This window comes from Ananas comosus, linkage group 12 (assembly GCF_001540865.1).
Source record: "Ananas comosus cultivar F153 linkage group 12, ASM154086v1, whole genome shotgun sequence".
Classification (NCBI taxonomy): Eukaryota; Viridiplantae; Streptophyta; class Magnoliopsida; order Poales; family Bromeliaceae; genus Ananas; species Ananas comosus.
Genome location: NC_033632.1, coordinates 120,701 through 137,858, shown reverse-complemented (window position 1 = coordinate 137,858; position 17,158 = coordinate 120,701). Strand labels below are relative to the sequence as shown.

General features: G+C 38.7%; 2 protein-coding genes and 1 long non-coding RNA gene across 5 annotated transcripts; 1 reads left to right on the top strand and 2 right to left on the bottom strand.

Annotated features, from left to right (window-relative positions):
• LOC109718586 (pto-interacting protein 1-like) lies at positions 1,289 to 5,683 on the top strand. Of its 3 annotated transcripts, XM_020244883.1 has the most exons (9): positions 2,241 to 2,350; positions 2,740 to 2,918; positions 2,999 to 3,080; positions 3,169 to 3,419; positions 3,492 to 3,618; positions 4,064 to 4,337; positions 4,696 to 4,828; positions 4,938 to 5,024; positions 5,318 to 5,683. In XM_020244883.1, the coding sequence occupies exons 2-9, from the start codon at positions 2,892 to 2,894 to the stop codon at positions 5,447 to 5,449; spliced, it is 1,113 nt and encodes a 370-aa protein (XP_020100472.1). In that variant the 5' UTR covers positions 2,241 to 2,350; positions 2,740 to 2,891; the 3' UTR covers positions 5,450 to 5,683. The 3 variants fall into 3 exon arrangements, with proteins under 3 accessions (XP_020100474.1, XP_020100473.1, XP_020100472.1); XM_020244885.1 differs by lacking the exons at positions 2,740 to 2,918; positions 2,999 to 3,080 and adding an exon at positions 1,289 to 1,686; XM_020244884.1 differs by lacking the exons at positions 2,740 to 2,918; positions 2,999 to 3,080 and adding an exon at positions 1,289 to 1,745.
• Positions 6,431 to 11,106, bottom strand: LOC109717891 (probable receptor-like protein kinase At5g18500). Its single transcript, XM_020243839.1, has 8 exons — positions 10,818 to 11,106; positions 9,208 to 9,848; positions 8,947 to 9,051; positions 8,565 to 8,687; positions 8,135 to 8,305; positions 7,891 to 8,020; positions 7,185 to 7,394; positions 6,431 to 6,780 (listed from the first exon to the last, which is right to left on the bottom strand). The coding sequence occupies exons 2-8, from the start codon at positions 9,828 to 9,830 to the stop codon at positions 6,646 to 6,648; spliced, it is 1,497 nt and encodes a 498-aa protein (XP_020099428.1). The 5' UTR covers positions 9,831 to 9,848; positions 10,818 to 11,106; the 3' UTR covers positions 6,431 to 6,645.
• Positions 14,623 to 15,604, bottom strand: LOC109717912. Its single transcript, XR_002218335.1, has 2 exons — positions 15,345 to 15,604; positions 14,623 to 15,029 (listed from the first exon to the last, which is right to left on the bottom strand). It is a non-coding gene; the product is annotated as an uncharacterized LOC109717912 (long non-coding RNA).

Below are 17,158 nucleotides of genomic sequence, written 5' to 3'. Positions count from 1 at the left end.
TCTTTCGAAATATCCTACCAAATCTTGAACTTGCGGTACAGACTCAAACTTCTTGTGCAAGAATGGGACCTCCTCCTCGTTTTGTTTAGTTTAGTTTTTTTTTTTTTTTCTCAGGGCCGGATTGCCCCACACTTGTAGCTTAATTCATCTCTCTAATGAATGAAGCGGGTAGCGTACTACTTTTTTCTCAAAAAAAATAAAAGCCAATAACTTTTAAGTTTGATTACTGTTGTTCGTTGAGAAGCTTCAACCCTTCTGCAGCAGGTATAGCTAACTTCTAGCTAGGTGGTCGTTTATTAAATAAATCATCATATATAGTACATTAATTGAATAGGTCTCCAAGGAATCAAATTTTACCATATACAACAGCTTAAAGAACTTTAGCAACATTTCAAACGCGACTTTTCATTGTAGCACATTTCCAAGCAAAGTTGGAAGGTTTAGTTTCATTCGAGTTTGGAATCAAAATTTGAGTAGAAGCTGAAAAAAGAAAAAATTAGCGTAAGCTAGAATATTAATCCAAGAGCAACACAATAAACTCTTGTTAATTACGAAGATCAATAAGTTACCATGTCTCTTTCTGCGTGTTTCAATTGTTGAACATTTTTTGGTTTGTATTTTCTTGTAAAAATATTACGTTATGGTGGCCTATCAACTACATGTAATTTTAAGATAGAGTTCTAACTTATTTTTTATGTAGCCAACACTTGTTGAAACAAGGTCCATCCTGCCTCAAGTAGACAAAAATCATAATTCCATTAGTTGAAAAGTCATTGGACTAATTAACTTTAATAAAAAAAGATCGTTAAATTCAATAATATACCTGATTTAATTAATAAAATCATTAAGTTAAAAAATATATATATATAAACGACATTAGTTAATTTGTGGCGGGGCATTAGGCAGTTGCTGCATTCTGATTGGACCGGTCTGCTAGACTAAGTACGGGCAATCTTTTATTTATTTTTTGTACAGAGAGTGCAGACCAACCTGCCGCCCTCCTCCACCAGCACCATCGCACATCGTGCCGCTGAGCTGGCTCCCTACGACCACCCTTCACTTAGGCCCCACGCCCAATAATACGAGCACTCAAAATACTAATAATAATTATTCATTATTCATTATTCATTATTATTATAGCAGTACAGCGTGGACCAATAAGAATCTGCCAGCTGGCTAGAGGAAAATATCAGAATATTTCTTGACTCGTGTGGTCCGTACGATCTGAGATCAGAGGCCAGTATTTTTCAGGTCACGATCGTTATTATCTTGAACAAAATATCGGAGGGCCATTCCGTGACGGCACCTGGACAACAGCAGCAGCAGCAGCAGCAGCAGCGGCGGCAGCGAATTGATCTGGTCTGATCCGACTCGGCGGTTGTTGTTTTGCGGGTCGCTGCGCCGACGGACGAACCCAGTCGGTCTCGAGGCCGGTGAGGTCACCTCCGATGGTGCGGTCACGGACGGCGTAACTGCACGCGACGGCAAAAGACAAAAAAAAATGAATACTGAAGAGAGCGACAGGGACTCAAAACCGAAAACCCATTGAAGGTTCCAAGTTACGAGTCAAAAACAATATTTGAGGTTTCAGAAGGCTTTCTTTCGATCCATCGGCGAGAGTACTGGCATCTTCTTCTTCTTCCTCCTCGATCTACTTCCCCTCCCGCCGCTGGCGCCTCGAGAAAGGTCAGAGATCGATTGCGCGAGACTCTCTTTGTTCTTATCCGATCGTATCGATTATGCGGGCGATCCTGTTGCTCTTTCTCTCTCTCTATCTGTGATTCATGCTGGTTGTGATTTTGTTATGCGCCAATTCCACCCACTTTTTCATCTCATTTACTCTCAGCACGCGGTTGCTCCTTTTCGATTCCCCGAAATTATATATCATGTACGGACTACTCCGCACAATTCATGCTCCCTCCCTTTTTGCCCTGTAATCTTTCCGCTTAGTTTATTCTCTTGTAGAACATCAAGGTAATGTAGGCAAATGTGACCTATTAAATTCAAGTCGACTCTATCCGCGGTAATCCTCGCATTATTAGTGCAGTTCACTGCAACCGGTTTCTAACGGGAGGGTCATTGTTATTTGAGATCAAGCTTAGCTATCTATACACTTAAGCAACTCTTATTAGTAGATCATCGACAGCTTAATTAGTAGGCGGGATAGTGTCATGGTGCTGCTTGGCTTTGCAGATGCGTGCCTTCGTTCGTCGGTAACTTGTGCAAATGTTGGTTTGCAGGGGGGAGCTCATTTAACTTTGGACGGTCATGTGTTTCTCCTGTTTCTCTGGAAACGATAGACGACAGCGAGCGGATCAGGATGGACCCTCTACGGCAAGCCATGCAACAGGTAGTATCGATTTATTGTTATTGCGACTTGATTATTGTAGTGAAGCCTTTGTTTGACCTGCCTTTCGGAATAACTTATCTACTCCAAGGAGCATAAAGGGGAGGAAAAGATATAAAAAAAAACTATCATTTGTCAGATAGCATCTCCAGTGCTTTTGTTGTGGCATGAAGCTCTGAAATAAGCTCTTGGTCTCGAAGGCAAAAGCTCCTGTATGAAGCTTTTGATTCCGATGTGGCAAGAAGCCATATAAATTGGAGAGATTTTAATGAGCAAAAAAAGAAAAAAAAAAATCAATGCATCTTTGAGTAGCTGTTCTGAAACGGCACTTTTGTAGAAGATCCGACCAAGCAAATAGGCCCTAAGAAAGATTTCATGGTTATATATTCTAGCGATCATGTTCGTGGTGATTCGGCGAAGTACCATCCGAATATGGGAGTTCTGTCCTGCACAATTATGTTGTCTCTTCTGCCGGTTCCGCTATGTACAAAAGTGCCCTTTTCTGGAAAACTTTTTCTGGTGCCAACCAACTTCTCCCCATTAAATGGATGATTTGAACTCGGCAATTAAGATAAGGCTATTTTTTTAAGAAATTGCATCGAAAGTTCATTTTATGAGAGCAATCACGAAAAAATAAAAATGATTTTGCAGGGATTCTGGAATATACATGCATATGTATATATAAAGGTCCCTTTTTTGGATCTTTCTAGGAAGAGCCTCCTATGGTTTTATAGTATCTGTTCTAAACTCTGTGCTTACATGTAGTAAATTCTTTTTGGTTGATACGTTCCTTTGATTTTAAGATGGCGCTCATCATGCAGGCAATTATGGAGCTAGTTATGCATCACATCCTGCCCCGAGGGCTCCTCAACCTGTGAGAATGCAGCCTATTGAAGTTCCTTCCATTTCTGTTGAGGAAATAAAAGAAATCGCGAAAAATTTTAGCAATGATGCTTTAATTGGAGAAGGCTCTTATGCCAGAGTATACTATGGTGTCTTGAGAAACGGAAGAAAATCTGCAGTTAAAAAGCTTGATGCCAGCAAGCAGCCCGATCAAGAATTTCTCACGCAGGTTCGTTTTCCCATTTGTTTAACTTAAATACTTTTCTTTACCTAAATCAGTTGCTTACGGAAGATTTCACAGGTGTCCATGGTCTCAAGGTTAACTCATGAAAATGTCATTGAGCTGCTCGGTTATTGTGTTGATGGAAATCTCCGTGTACTTGCTTACGAGTATGCGACGATGGGGTCCCTTCATGATATTCTACACGGTAAGAGTTATCGTATCGTGTTCTTAAAAATTCCAATTAGTAAAGGGTTATTTTGCAATTTGCATACATATCTTGCAAATTATGAAATTGCACTAGTAGCCTAGCCTGTTAAGTTGGTAACTACTTGTGCCCCTTGGCAATCTTGCTTATCTGTGCGCAGGCCCCCAGGAGGGGGTATCTATGCAAATTGGTTTTCTGCATATATCCTCTGAGTCTCTGACAGGGGAGTGTAAATAAATACGGTTTTCAGCAGTACACTTGCAGGGATATCCACTCTTTTATGCTTATTTACATGTGGTATACATGCAAAAAAGAAAAACCATATTTCGGTTAGTGCCTTGTTGTTGCAAAAGGGTCCATCCCTTCGGAGGTGACTTACTACAATACTGTTGTCTTCCCTAATCATCTTTTAAAGCAAAACTATTATGTGATTCATATACTATAGGGAGGAAAGGTGTGAAAGGAGCACAACCTGGTCCAGTTTTATCTTGGGCACAGCGTGTAAAAATTGCTGTGGGAGCCGCTAGGGGACTTGAATACCTACATGAGAAAGCGCAACCCCAAGTCATTCACCGTGATATCAAATCCAGCAATATACTTCTTTTTGAGGACTATGTCGCAAAAATAGGCGATTTTGACTTGTCGAATCAGTCTCCTGACATGGCTGCACGCCTCCACTCTACTCGTGTTCTTGGAACTTTTGGCTATCATTCTCCAGAGTATGTTCTCTCAGTTCTTGAGTTAAAAGTTCAAAAATATTACTAAGGAACATATACTTGATCATTGGAGGTCGATCACACATGCCCAAGGGGCTTTTACATACATATCCCTGCAAAGTCATCAACTAACACATTTACCCTGTAAAATATGAATTTTCATAAATAGGGCTTGAAACTCCAGCTTCTTACAAAAATACAATTATCTCCCGTTGAAGGATGATTGACGAGGGGAGTTGTTTTTTTATTGGAAATTTTCAATGAAAAGCATATCCGTAGGGGAAAGGGTATACATACAGCAATTCAGGTTTTTGAAGTATATGTAATCTCCACTAATGTTTTTTGTCCTTCTTGGCTCTAGGTATGCAATGACTGGGCAGCTTAGCACGAAGAGTGACGTTTACAGCTTTGGTGTGGTCCTTTTGGAGCTTTTGACTGGGCGTAAACCGGTTGATCATACGTTACCACGGGGTCAGCAGAGTCTTGTGACATGGGTAATCATCTCTCCTCTGTTTTTATGGCTCTCTCTTTTACCTCGTCCTGCTCAATGTCTAGACACCGGTTGTTCATCAAAGATGAGTAAACAGTTGGCCATTTTTGCAGGCCGCGCCAAGACTTAGTGAAGATAAGGTGAGGCAATGTGTGGACCCCAGGCTAGGCAGTGAGTACCCTCCCAAGGCTGTTGCAAAGGTAAGCTTTCTGAGTTCGTTTTCAGGTCTTTGGACAAACTTGGGCATGCTCGCTCTATAGCAATCATTTGATTTAAGATTCTGAAAACATTGGAAGGTTCTTGTATGATGTCTTGTTTATTTCGATCCTTCTTTTTCAGGATTCAGACAAAAGTGCTGTACACAAGGATTGAATTTTTAAATTTTATTTATCCTCATTTAGAGTGATTTGCTGATCCACACTATTGTCACACCCACTTTTAACAGTGCCATAATGGCAAGTTTCTAATCATTATTTTCGTTATTTCGAAACAGTTGGCTGCGGTAGCTGCTCTATGCATACAGTATGAAGCTGATTTCAGGCCCAACATGAGCATAGTTGTCAAAGCTCTCCAGCCTCTGTTGAATGTTCGGTCTGGCCCTTCTGCCGAGGCTCCACGAGTGTGAAATTCTTCTGTCTTCTTCTTTTGCTTCTTGTAGTGCTTCACAATTGGGGATTGCTTGCCAACAAGTTTTTTCTTTTCTCTCTCTTTTTTTGTATGTTTTCTTTTTTTTTGAGTGGAGTTTCCCAACAAGGTATGAGGATCTTTCCTTGTATATCCATGTATGCTTATTATATTAATAGTGTGTGAATAACATCTTGATCTCTATAGGTTAATCTATCAGAGACCTTTGACGGAAGTATCTCGATTTGCAGTTTGATCTCTTTATGATCAAATCAAAACTTCCAAATAATTCCTTGATTTATTATAAAATTTGCACTTTGTCCTCTTATGGAATAGTGTAAAGTGCTATAGTTGTGTAAATTAAAGGTTTATCTGTAGGTTTTAATTGTCACTAGGGGTCAAGCGCAGATTACAATATATATCCGTGAAGAAAACCTTGATTTTAGCCTTATATTATTTTGTAAATTCTGCACCAGGATTCTGTTTGTGGATGATTGCTTATTTCCTGTAGCTTTCATTGACCTGCTATGGCTGAACGTAAACTTTTTATGAGATGATTTTGTGTGTGCGCACGTCATTTCAAGTTTGATCATATGTTTGCTATTTATAAACTTGATGAGATGATTTGGTTTGCTTAATCATCCTATTCAAATGGATGTTCAGTTTATGTATCATCTTTGGAAACTACATGAAAGTGGATATTCATTAGAGAAACGAAGGTCGAATGTGCCATATTTTGGTTGAAGGGTCTATATTTTAAAGTGGTTTGTAAATGATGGGCTCCGTAAATAATTAAATGTCAAAATGGTAAGCAATCTTCCAAAAACAAGCCAACTCAGGAACACTTTATGCTTCCTCTCTGGCTTAAGAAAAGGCCTAAACTCAGTAATTTTCTAATTTTACTATTTCTCAAATAATGGTGTCTTCAAGCAGAATAGACAATCCATATCAGAAGAAAACCATAAGCGGTGGCAACACTTTCTGCAATAAAATTTGAACGTAAAATTAAACTTCTCTTCAAACTGCTGTGCGACATTGATGGAACAATATCCCCAGTCCATACAACACCATAGTTCTCAAGATATAGAAAACTGTAGATATAATTTTCAAACAGTTCTGAAGCACCATACAGCACACCATAACAATTCCCTCTACACAAAAAAATATACAATTAAGTAAAACATGAAGAAAAAAAAATCAGTTGGTATAATATGTTCTGTTCTTTCTGCTGCTAGGTTTTGAATCGGGATTGTCGCTTTTGTCTGTCTCAGAATTCTCCCTCTGAGATCCAGTTTCCATGCTTCCAGATCGATTTTGTCGATGTCTCCGATCCTGTAAAAATCATACTCAGTTTAGTTCAAACTCACATTCATACGGAATAAAGACTAGGAATGAGTGAAAGGTGTAATTTTATTAGTTAAATCCGGTAGCTTAAAGCCTTAAATCTCATCAAAGAGGCTATGGGTATAATAGCATGAGAATGTACAGTAGAACTCTGGGCTTTTACTCAGTGACAGCATTAGCGAGGACTAAATTACTGGTCTAGAACTTAGATCACTACTTAGTATCCGATCCAATAAACCACGATTTTCAGCTTAAAGGTGCGGAATTACTCGTTACCATATTAGAGGCAACCTGTTTATCTCACTTATAAAGAAAAAAAAAGAAAAAGAAAAAAGCAATCATAGTTTATCGTTAGCTAGCCTTTCAAAGAAAAAGTAAATAGTACGTCAAACCTCGCGTGGCATTGGTTCATCGGATTCAAACATCTGAACCACCAAAGTCATTTTGGGTCTCTTCTGCGCATCTGGATCAACGCACCTGAGAGCGGTCAAAAGGGCCCGTTTGAGAGCCCTTATAGAGGGTCTCTTCTCTAAATTTGGGTCCACCACTTCCTCTGAATGTCTATTTGCGATCATCATTTTAAGCCAGTCAACTAAATTAACCTGCACTCCACATAAAATGGAATCAATATAATCAATGGAAAAGGACAGGAAGAAGTTTTCTTTAACCACGGAAGAAAAGCATATATCATAGCAAATTTAAAGATTAATAGCAACATTTGAAGATAGCTGTGTAGTCTCAAATATTTATAACCCTAACAACTTGGAGAAGTTGAAAAAAGAGGCAAGTTACTGTTTCAAAAAATCAGAATGACTTTCCAAAAAATCAAATTAAGAAAGTTTATCTGAAGGCTTAGATAGACGCAACAATTTGTGCTTTCTATTCTTCAGATATGGATGACATTGGGTTAATCAAGGCGACAGATAATGGGAATAGAATAAGTTAGTTTCTAGTGTGCACAAAGAAAAGGATCTTATATTCACTGCAGAATATCATGAACGTGAGAAATTTCTTTGGAAATGCAGAGGCAGTTAATACCTTCCAAATTCAAAAATTTTGTTTTACATCTAAGAACTTCACATGATAAATCATTGATACCTCGTTTGAAGGGCGACTGTAGTCCACAGGATCTCTCCCTGTAATTGCCTCTAGAAGAACAACCCCGAAGCTGTAAACATCACTCTTTTCATTTAAAAGCCCACTGTTTGCATACTCCGGTGCCACGTAACTGCCAAAGAATCAGTTAAAGAAAATTTACAACAGAAAAGGATTATCGTTATCGTTGAATTTAACCCTATTTACATTAAGAAAGACACAGAAAATGTGGCATAGATAGTCTTACCCAAAGGTACCCATAACTCGAGTATTGATATGACTTTTACCAGCACCAAGCAGCTTGGCTAAACCAAAGTCTGACACTTTGGCATTGAACTCTTCATCGATCAAAATATTGCTAGACTTGATGTCGCGGTGCACAACTTTTGGTTCAATCGCTTCGTGTAAATAAGCAAGACTGCCAAACACACAAGCCAATTGTAATCAAATTAGAGAAATTATAGCTTTATGAACGTGGAAACAAGAGAGTAAAATAATGAGACTGTCCAGCTGATCCAAAACTTAATATAGTATTTAAGGCTTTGTAAAGAAATTCCTGTTAGAACTGCTGTTTGACAACACAAATCACAATCAAAAGAATTGTGAGAAAATCAGAGTGATTGCTGAGAAAGAAAAAAATAATAATAATAAAAGTAGCAAAATCAAGAAAAACTCACGCCTTAGCTGTGCCTGATAGAATCTTCATACGAGCCTCCCAAGTAAGACAACCTCTCTCCTGCATATCTCCATGGAGCCACTGTTCAAGGTTTCCATTGTTGACATACTCATAGACAAGCATCCTGATTATCGATCAATACAAACAGCAAGCAAGACGTATTAATGTCTACTAGAAGCCATGGCGTTCTTCATCAGACCGAATGAATGTTAGGTCTAAGGAAACCTCAGAACAAGCTAAAGGAAAAAAAAAGAAAAAGAAAAAGAAAAATGACGCCCAAGGTTTAAGAAATGACCTAGGTGCAGCATAAGTGAAAGCCGTAAAGGCAACTATGAGGCAAAACAGGTTCTTCAGCTGGAGTGAATGGAAAGAAGAGCTCTCACCTTTGAGTGCCCTCCACACAGTACCCAAGAAGGCGAACTAAATTCTTGTGGCGGACATGGCCAATCGCCTCGACTTCCACTCTAAATTCTTTCTCAGCTTGCCCTCTGGAAGTCCAAAGAACACATTTTGTATAGGAAAATGGGGAATAAAGAAAAAGAAATATATATATATATATATATGTGCAAAAAGGCTTGACATATAGTGAGCTCAAAATGCAAGCACTAGAAAACGTCGAAAGAAATGCAACAAAGGAAGCTTACAGATTGTTAAGAAGCTTTTTCACAGCGACCTGAGTTCCATTAATAAGCTGGCCTCGGTAAACAACACCATAACCACCCTCCCCAAGAACATTATCTTTTGAAAACCGATTGGTTGCAAGTTCTAGATCCCTCAAAGTAAACCAGTGACCCCAACCAAGTTGAGAGAATTCCGGTAGACCAATAAAAGGTGAAGGATCAGTTATACGGAAGCTAGGTTCTTTATCCGCATGACGAAAAGAACTAGAATCACTATTGTCGTCTCCTTGTTTTGATTCTGCCAATTCCAATTGAACCATGAGCTTGTCCGATTCCTTCTCTCTAAAATTGTCAGGGTTCGTTGGTAGGATTCCATTATTTCCATTATTAGCGGCGAAGTTGTTAGTTGAGGGTTGGTCAACTCTCACTTCCTTGATTTCCTTTGACACCGCGGGGATTTGGTTGATGGGGAGGTAGCTGGTGGCTCTTCTCAATCGTCTATGATTACGAATCGTAACACATATTACTAGGACAGAAAGAATAACCAACATGGAAGCACCGACAACTATTCCAATTACCACCCATAGTCTAAGACCAAAGACGAACGTGTCCTCATATAGATACTCTTTTAGAGAGGGCGACGACATATTTCCAATGTCAAATACCTACACCAAGAAAAGAGAAGGAAAAAGGTTTTAAGACAAGAAGAAGAACAACAACAAATTGGTAGATAAGTAGTTGTGGATTTAAACGAACTGATTCAGATACCATTTCATTTGCACTGCCTAAAAAAGCAGGGGTTAAGAGGGGGAAAAAAAAGAAAGTTAAACAGATAAATAATCTCACAGAGACATCCTTGCATGTTTACAAGAAATAGTAGATCCTAAAATCTAAAAATGCATCATTGCGCCAGACTGCATGAAAATAATGTTTCTAACAGTTCCAAACATAAACATGTCCCCCCATATGAACTGATTTTTGAAAAACTCCAAATCCGCATACCGCCCGCCCATCTGTAACTTTCAGAACGACAGAAAGTATTGTATTGTACAAGCATTGAAAGTTGCAATCACCCACACGCTTCCCAGATTATCACAAATCTCAAAGTTACGGCGTCAACAGGGAGAGAACAAATTTGTGCCAAAGCACGCACGCAAGGCACAACTTTCAGAAGATATATTAAGCTTCAATATTGCCAAAAATATCACTTTCAAACTTTTCAAATCTCTCTCTACCATGCTCACTAAATATCAAAACTATTAGCCACAGGATCTAAAATAAGACAGCATACAAAATTAAACCTCAAAAAAAAAAAAAAAAAAAAAAAAAGTTATGGTTGTAGAATCTATCATTTGTTCCTTGTCCCCAGTAAAAACAGTTCAAACGGGAACCAAAGAACAGCAAAAACAAAAGCGAAGGTGATTATGAATATGAACAAAGAAAAGGAGCTTCCTTTCGGATTAAATTCAATTCCCTGCATTAAATCAACCCACATTGCAATCAATCAAATGCGAAAAAAAAAGGGAAGAACCCAGTTGTTATAACAAGACATGAAAAACAAATTGAGATGATGGCATCGACTCGCGAACCATCATCATCTCATCCATCTACGAAAAACTCCCCCAGTTCAATACCTCTAATTCCGAAGAGAGAAATTCTTATGGTGGCTAGAGATACAATCCGGCCCCCACTGGTGAGCACACGCAAGGCTGGTTGGGGCTGGATCTTATCCCAAGCCACTCTCCCCAACACCGAAACCCTGGATTGGATTGGATTGGATTGGATTGGATTGAACCGAGGAGGAGGAGGAGGAGGAGGAGGAGGGATAAAGAGGGGGGAGTGGCTCACAAGGGAAGGAAAGAGGAGTGAAGAAGAAGGGGGCAGGAGAGAGGGAGTTATCACAGGTTGGTAGGTAGCTACCGAGAGAGAAGATCGAGAAACACGCAGAGAGAGAGAGAGAGAGAGAGATAGAGAGAGAGAGAGAGACTGAGACTGATCACTGATGCTTCTCAGTTCAGTAACAGGAGGGAGATGGTAGTTTTCTGACGTGGAATTAATTTTCTTCGCATTTCCTTCCGGATGATAAAAGACAAGCGCTTGCTTTAATTAATCAATCAAATCTCTTATTAAACCAGTCTTAACTTATTTTCTATTATCAGATTATTATATTATTTTTCCTTCTAAAGGGGTAACAGGTAACTTAAACTCGCTGGCCCAGTTTATTATTTTAAATAGCAAATTCAATGCACTTGACATGGCCGCTTATTCATTTAATCCTTGTAAAAACGAGTACAATTTTTGAGAAACGCTGTAGGTGTAAATCTAGAAGTCTAATTTTATGACTACGATTTTCTACTTATCTTATAAATTTTACTTCTACTCCAGATTTAATAAATATCTTTTATGTTTTAAGATATAAAAAAGAGTGTAGAATTTTTATCCTTCATGAGATGAGATGAGATGAGATGTACAAGTAGTATATTCGTTCGTATTTTGTGACAAATCAAAAGTCTATATCTATCAATCAATACTTTTTGAAATAGAAGATCTGATTGGACTGCACGCCAGCGATTTTGCCGGCCAAAGCTGTCCCGCCGCGGGTGACACCCAATAATTGGCTCGTTCAATTTAATGGACGGTTCCGACGATCCGTTAGATCCAACTCTCGGGTGTTTAATTGGGTTTGGTGTCATGCTGTGGTCAAACGTATTTACAGGGCTAATTTTTTATGCATTTATTATATCAGATATCGATCAACTCAGTTTTACCACATCTAAATTAAGTTTAACAATTTAATATTCAAATATATATATACTGTAAATAATCCCATGCTATAATTTATCAGAGCGGACGGTCCTGATGATGCGGTGGATCACAATGCTTTTATCACCTGGCCGTACAATTTTTTTGTTTGGACATTTCTCGGCGCTTGATTTTGATCAGTCTGTCACTGCTTTCATCACATTGTCCAACTGAAAAATAATAATAATAATAATTATAATATATTATCATTATTTACTAATATTGTGCGTCCTCCCGGTTGTTATGTTGTGCGTAGTGCAAGTACGCATAACCTTGTGATAGCTATCTTGTAGGTATTGCCTACAATAAATAAAGGGAAAAAGATAAATAAATGGGATGGTGAGAGATTGGGAAATCCCAACAACAGATGAAAGCAATGTATCTTACAAATTTAGCTGACACATAAGAAACATGAGGCCAACTTAAGTTGTATAGCCACGCTTTCAAATATCATCACGGATGGCAAATATACAAATTTCGGGTCAAAATCAAATCAGATAATTGCTACAATTAACAATCGCGTTATTATTATTATTATTATTATTATTATTATACTTACTATTCTGACCCGGACCTTAGTTTCTTGAAAGACGAGTGTCCACCGAGATTTTCTTTCCTTTTTTTTTTTTTTCAACATAAGCCGAATTTCAACAAATATAAATTTCAGATCCACGCGGCAAATTGCACTGAAATAGAAGAAAAATTAAATGCAATAATGACATGAGCAAACAATAATACAAGTCAATTTTCTAGTTATTGAGGCGCATGTAGAGAATATAGTGGTACTTAGCCCATGGGTGATTAATTGGGCCTGAAACACTATATTCTGGTCCAAGGTATTCTCTTAATTTTACTGGGCCTTGTCGTGCGCCAGCGAAGGAAAGCCCTGCTCTGACTCGGCCCAAATCATTGCTAAGGTTAATTGGCCTCCATTAAGTCCAGTTATTACGGCAGCAATTTTTAAATCTAGATATTAGGTTTTTTTTTTTTTTTTTTTTTTGCTCCAAGTGATTTGGTTTTAATACCAAAACCATTCAACAAGCACAGTACTTCTCTATTTCGAAAGGAAGAAAAGGAACTTTCTGTAATATTGGAGGTTCTGCAGCATTAGGGATGTAAACGGGCCGGGCCGTGGCCCGGCACGGTTACTGTAGCATCTTTAGGGGGCCGGCCCGGCCTGGCACTCCAGGTCCTGCCGGGCTGAGTTTTTGTGGCCTGCGGGCCCGGCACGGCACGGCCCGTTCGGGCCTGGGCCGCGCAGTGCCAGATGTCGGCCGGGCACGGCCCGGTGGTTTAAATCCACAAGCCATGACTATGGGGCATAGAAAAACAAGGATCACAACATGGGCCTACCCTAAACCCTATGGACCTATCTATAGAGTGTAGGCTGTATAGCCTGTAGGGCTACTGTAGCCACATGATCTTGCAGAAACTTAACCTTGGAAGATGGGCTCAACGGCACTTTAGCCGTTCCTTGTTTTAAAAAAATACTTTTTATTTTTATTTTTTCAAAACAAAGGGTCAAAAAATTTAATTTTTTTTTTTTTATATATTTTTGATTTTTTAAATTTTTATACTTTTCTCTCATGTAATTATGTAATATGATTAATTCAAAATTTATATATCTTTTTGTTATTTTTTTTAGAATATCAAGTTCACTTCAAATAATAAAAAATTATGGAAAAAAAGTTATTAATTTTATATTAAAGTTAGTTATTGGATCAAACAAATGTAAATTAAAATATTTATATTAAAAATCTATAAAATTGAAAGTGAAAATTATTTATCTCTAAGCTTTAAATTTTATATAATGTTAATTAATAATATTAAAAAATTAAATTTATTGTTAGTGTTTAATTTTTTAAAAATTTATAAAATTTTTAAAAGAGTTTCAAAAAAATTGGGCATAGTTGTGTAAATTAAAAACATTAAATCAAAAGTTTATAAGTTAAAAATTATTTATCTCTTTTTCTTCAAAAAAATAATTTTTTTAAAAAATACAAAAAAGGACAAAGAAGACAGGACAAAAGCCCTATTACTGGGCTGGCACGAGGCCCGGCCCGGGCTGGGCGGGCCAGGGGCCGGGCCGGGCCTTTAACCCTAAATGAACAGGCGGCACGGCACGGCCCGGATTCATAACATGGATGGTCCGGGCCGACGCTGGGCCCGAATCGGCCCGGGTAATGTGAGCCGTGCCAGACCGGCACGGCCCAGATTACCCCCTAGTTCTGCTACAGATAGAAAAAAAAAATTACGTGAGTTTATAATATAAAATAATCTATTCATCTGTTGCTACAAACTGGCAAAGTTGCCGTGGGAATTCTTTTACAACAGCACTTTTATAACGTGACAGCAAATACGAAATTGCTAGTAGCTCTTTAATCGCGCTTAAGAATTACAGGAGTACATGTTATGTGATAAATGCATTTTATCCGTGCATTATAACGAACTGTACATTACCAAACAAAATGATATCATCTCATAATAAAGCAAGTCGTCTATATATATATATATATATATATATATATATATATATATATATATACACCACAAAATTCTAAATACAATCTTCCCAAAATGTGGGTACATTTGATACGCCACATCTTAATTATTAAGTACATACTTTTTTTCTTCTTCTTTTTTTTTGGTGACCTGCATTCAAAGATCAAATTTCAATTTCTCAAATAACCGTACATTCAACATTAACATATATCAGGCGTAGCATGCACAAAACTTCCTCAAAAAAAAGGGAAAAAATAAAAGAAAAGAAAAAGGTTTTGTAGATAGAATACATAAATTAATTATGACTGTAATATATAGATTTACAACTCTCGCACGCACTGAACGAATCACAAAACAGACATTTAAAGGGAAGGGAATAATAGTCCCCGCGCGTTCTTTCTGGCGATCGATTGCCGGTCCCCCCAATTGCAGTACTGCAATTCATACTGCCCCACCCAGTTACTGCGTCAGAATCAATAGTAACGACGTACCTGGAAACTGGAAAGGGGTCGATCTATCTAGCTTGTTTTCTTTTCTAAATTCTAACGAATTAAAGAAAAAAAGGAGCACATTAATTAATGAACGATTAGCCAGTCCTGCAGTGACAATCAATAAGAAAAAGAACAACAGAAGCATAAAATATTGGGGGGAGAGAGAGAGAGAGAGATTCAGAGAGAGAGATGGAGAGAGATCCACAGAGAGCAAGAGAGAGAGATCGAGAGGAGCCAGGGAAGAGGCAGTGCATGGGAAGGGCACCCGCATAGGGAATCTTTTTCTATGCGGACTGAACCCCTCGCATGCCCGACCTCGTCCCCGTCTGCTCAATTCCCCTTCTAGCTCGCTTCTTTAATACTTACCTCAACATCCATTGCCCTGCAAATTAATCTTTACCTTCGCCTTTCTATTTGGGTTTCTTCTTCTTCTTCTTCTTCTTCTTCTGAAGTGGCTGTTGGGGTGGGTCAATTACATTTACTGTGCAATTACAAGTGGCTGAGCCCCGGGTGTTTTACACCAATATATACACACACACACACACACGGAAGCGAGGTGCTGATGATCCTCAAACCATATTCTGTGGCAGGACGCTGTACATGTACTCCCTCTCTCTCTCTCTCTCTCTCTCTCTCTCGTTACTACTATCGAGCCAGCTAAGCTAGGTGGGAGTACAACATCTAGCAAGTACAAATGAACTAAGTCGATTGTGGCTTGGGTCGTACTCTAATTAGCTAACCAAATCAACTCGACGATCGTACTAGTACTACACGCGACGCGAGCCATATGCCCTCGCTGGCGCACTGGACCCGAGTTCTTACTCTACCAGTAGTACACTTTTGTAGTACGTACGTACCTCCGCATCGCCTAACTTCTTTCTCTCTCCTTTAACCTAGCCTTTGGTACGGATGACCTACGATGCATCGTGCGCACGCGGACAAGTCGCGGAGGTACTTTTAGAATTGCTTGCACCCGGTGCATCCCTAAACGCTGCGAACTGCGTATTGCGAGCCGTTCATCCCGTACCCATATTTTAATCCCCACCGTCCAGTAACTAATTATTTATTTAAAAAAAATATAAAATAAATTGTTGTTCACGGAATGACAAGGATTAATATTGAATTAAGGAAAGTAGGACGGATTAGGAAGGGTGATTAAACATCTGAATAGGTGCTGTCAGCAGCATTTGACAATCATCAAATTGCTTGCGTGTTTCCGTTGATTAATTGGAGATTATCGACTGGATCAAGTCCCTCGGCCGGCTGTTTAACTTGTTAATTCAAACCATAAACCACACTTCATCTTCTGTGTACTTGAAATTGATCCGTTATATCTTAGTAATCTTTACGAATACGACGAACAATAAAATCCTACCAATACTTATTTACCGTAAAGTAGATGACAAGTTTCAATTTGAAACTTAATTATGCTTTTGAAAAATATGAGGAGCATTTCATTTCCTCGCCATCATAGATACACATTTTGTCTAATTATTGCTAGGCTGCTGCCATTTTGAAATAGAAAAAATATTTCAAAAGTACTTGGCCAAAGAACCACTGGAAATTTCAATATTGGTATGAAATTAATTTTGGCAAATTTTTTTTGGTTGCCGATTCCTCACAATTTCCAAAAGAAGCTGATGATCATCATTTCACCAAAATAAATAAATAAATAAGGGCTCGAATTGTCATAATTTTTCGGTTTCGTGCATGTCTTATATAGGTGCATATGCAACTTTCGCCTCGCGTACTGTTCAACATCAACCCGATGATCCTCTAGCGGTCAGTAGGCAGGTAGGTAGGCAGGTTAGGTGGCGGATATACAGCTGCTGCCTAAGTCCGTGTGGTCCATGGAACTGGAGCACTTATTTGGGTAAAGTTTACAAACTGCTGGACCCATCTTACATTGCATGTATAAATCATCCTAATGGTGGATTGGTGGGAGTACCTACGAAGGAGGAGGGCTCGCACTCATTAAAGCTCTCCTATGCCCTATGCCCTATGCCCTATGCCCAATGCCGCCGAGGGAAGATTAAGAAGATGGTGATCCATTGCAACTCACATGCGTGCCAACCATTTATAATGCTCACACCAAATCTACAGAGACTTGTTTGTTTTTCTTTGAGAGAAAGAATCTACAGAGAATTGCGGTATGTACGTAATTGTGTGGCGCTCTAGCG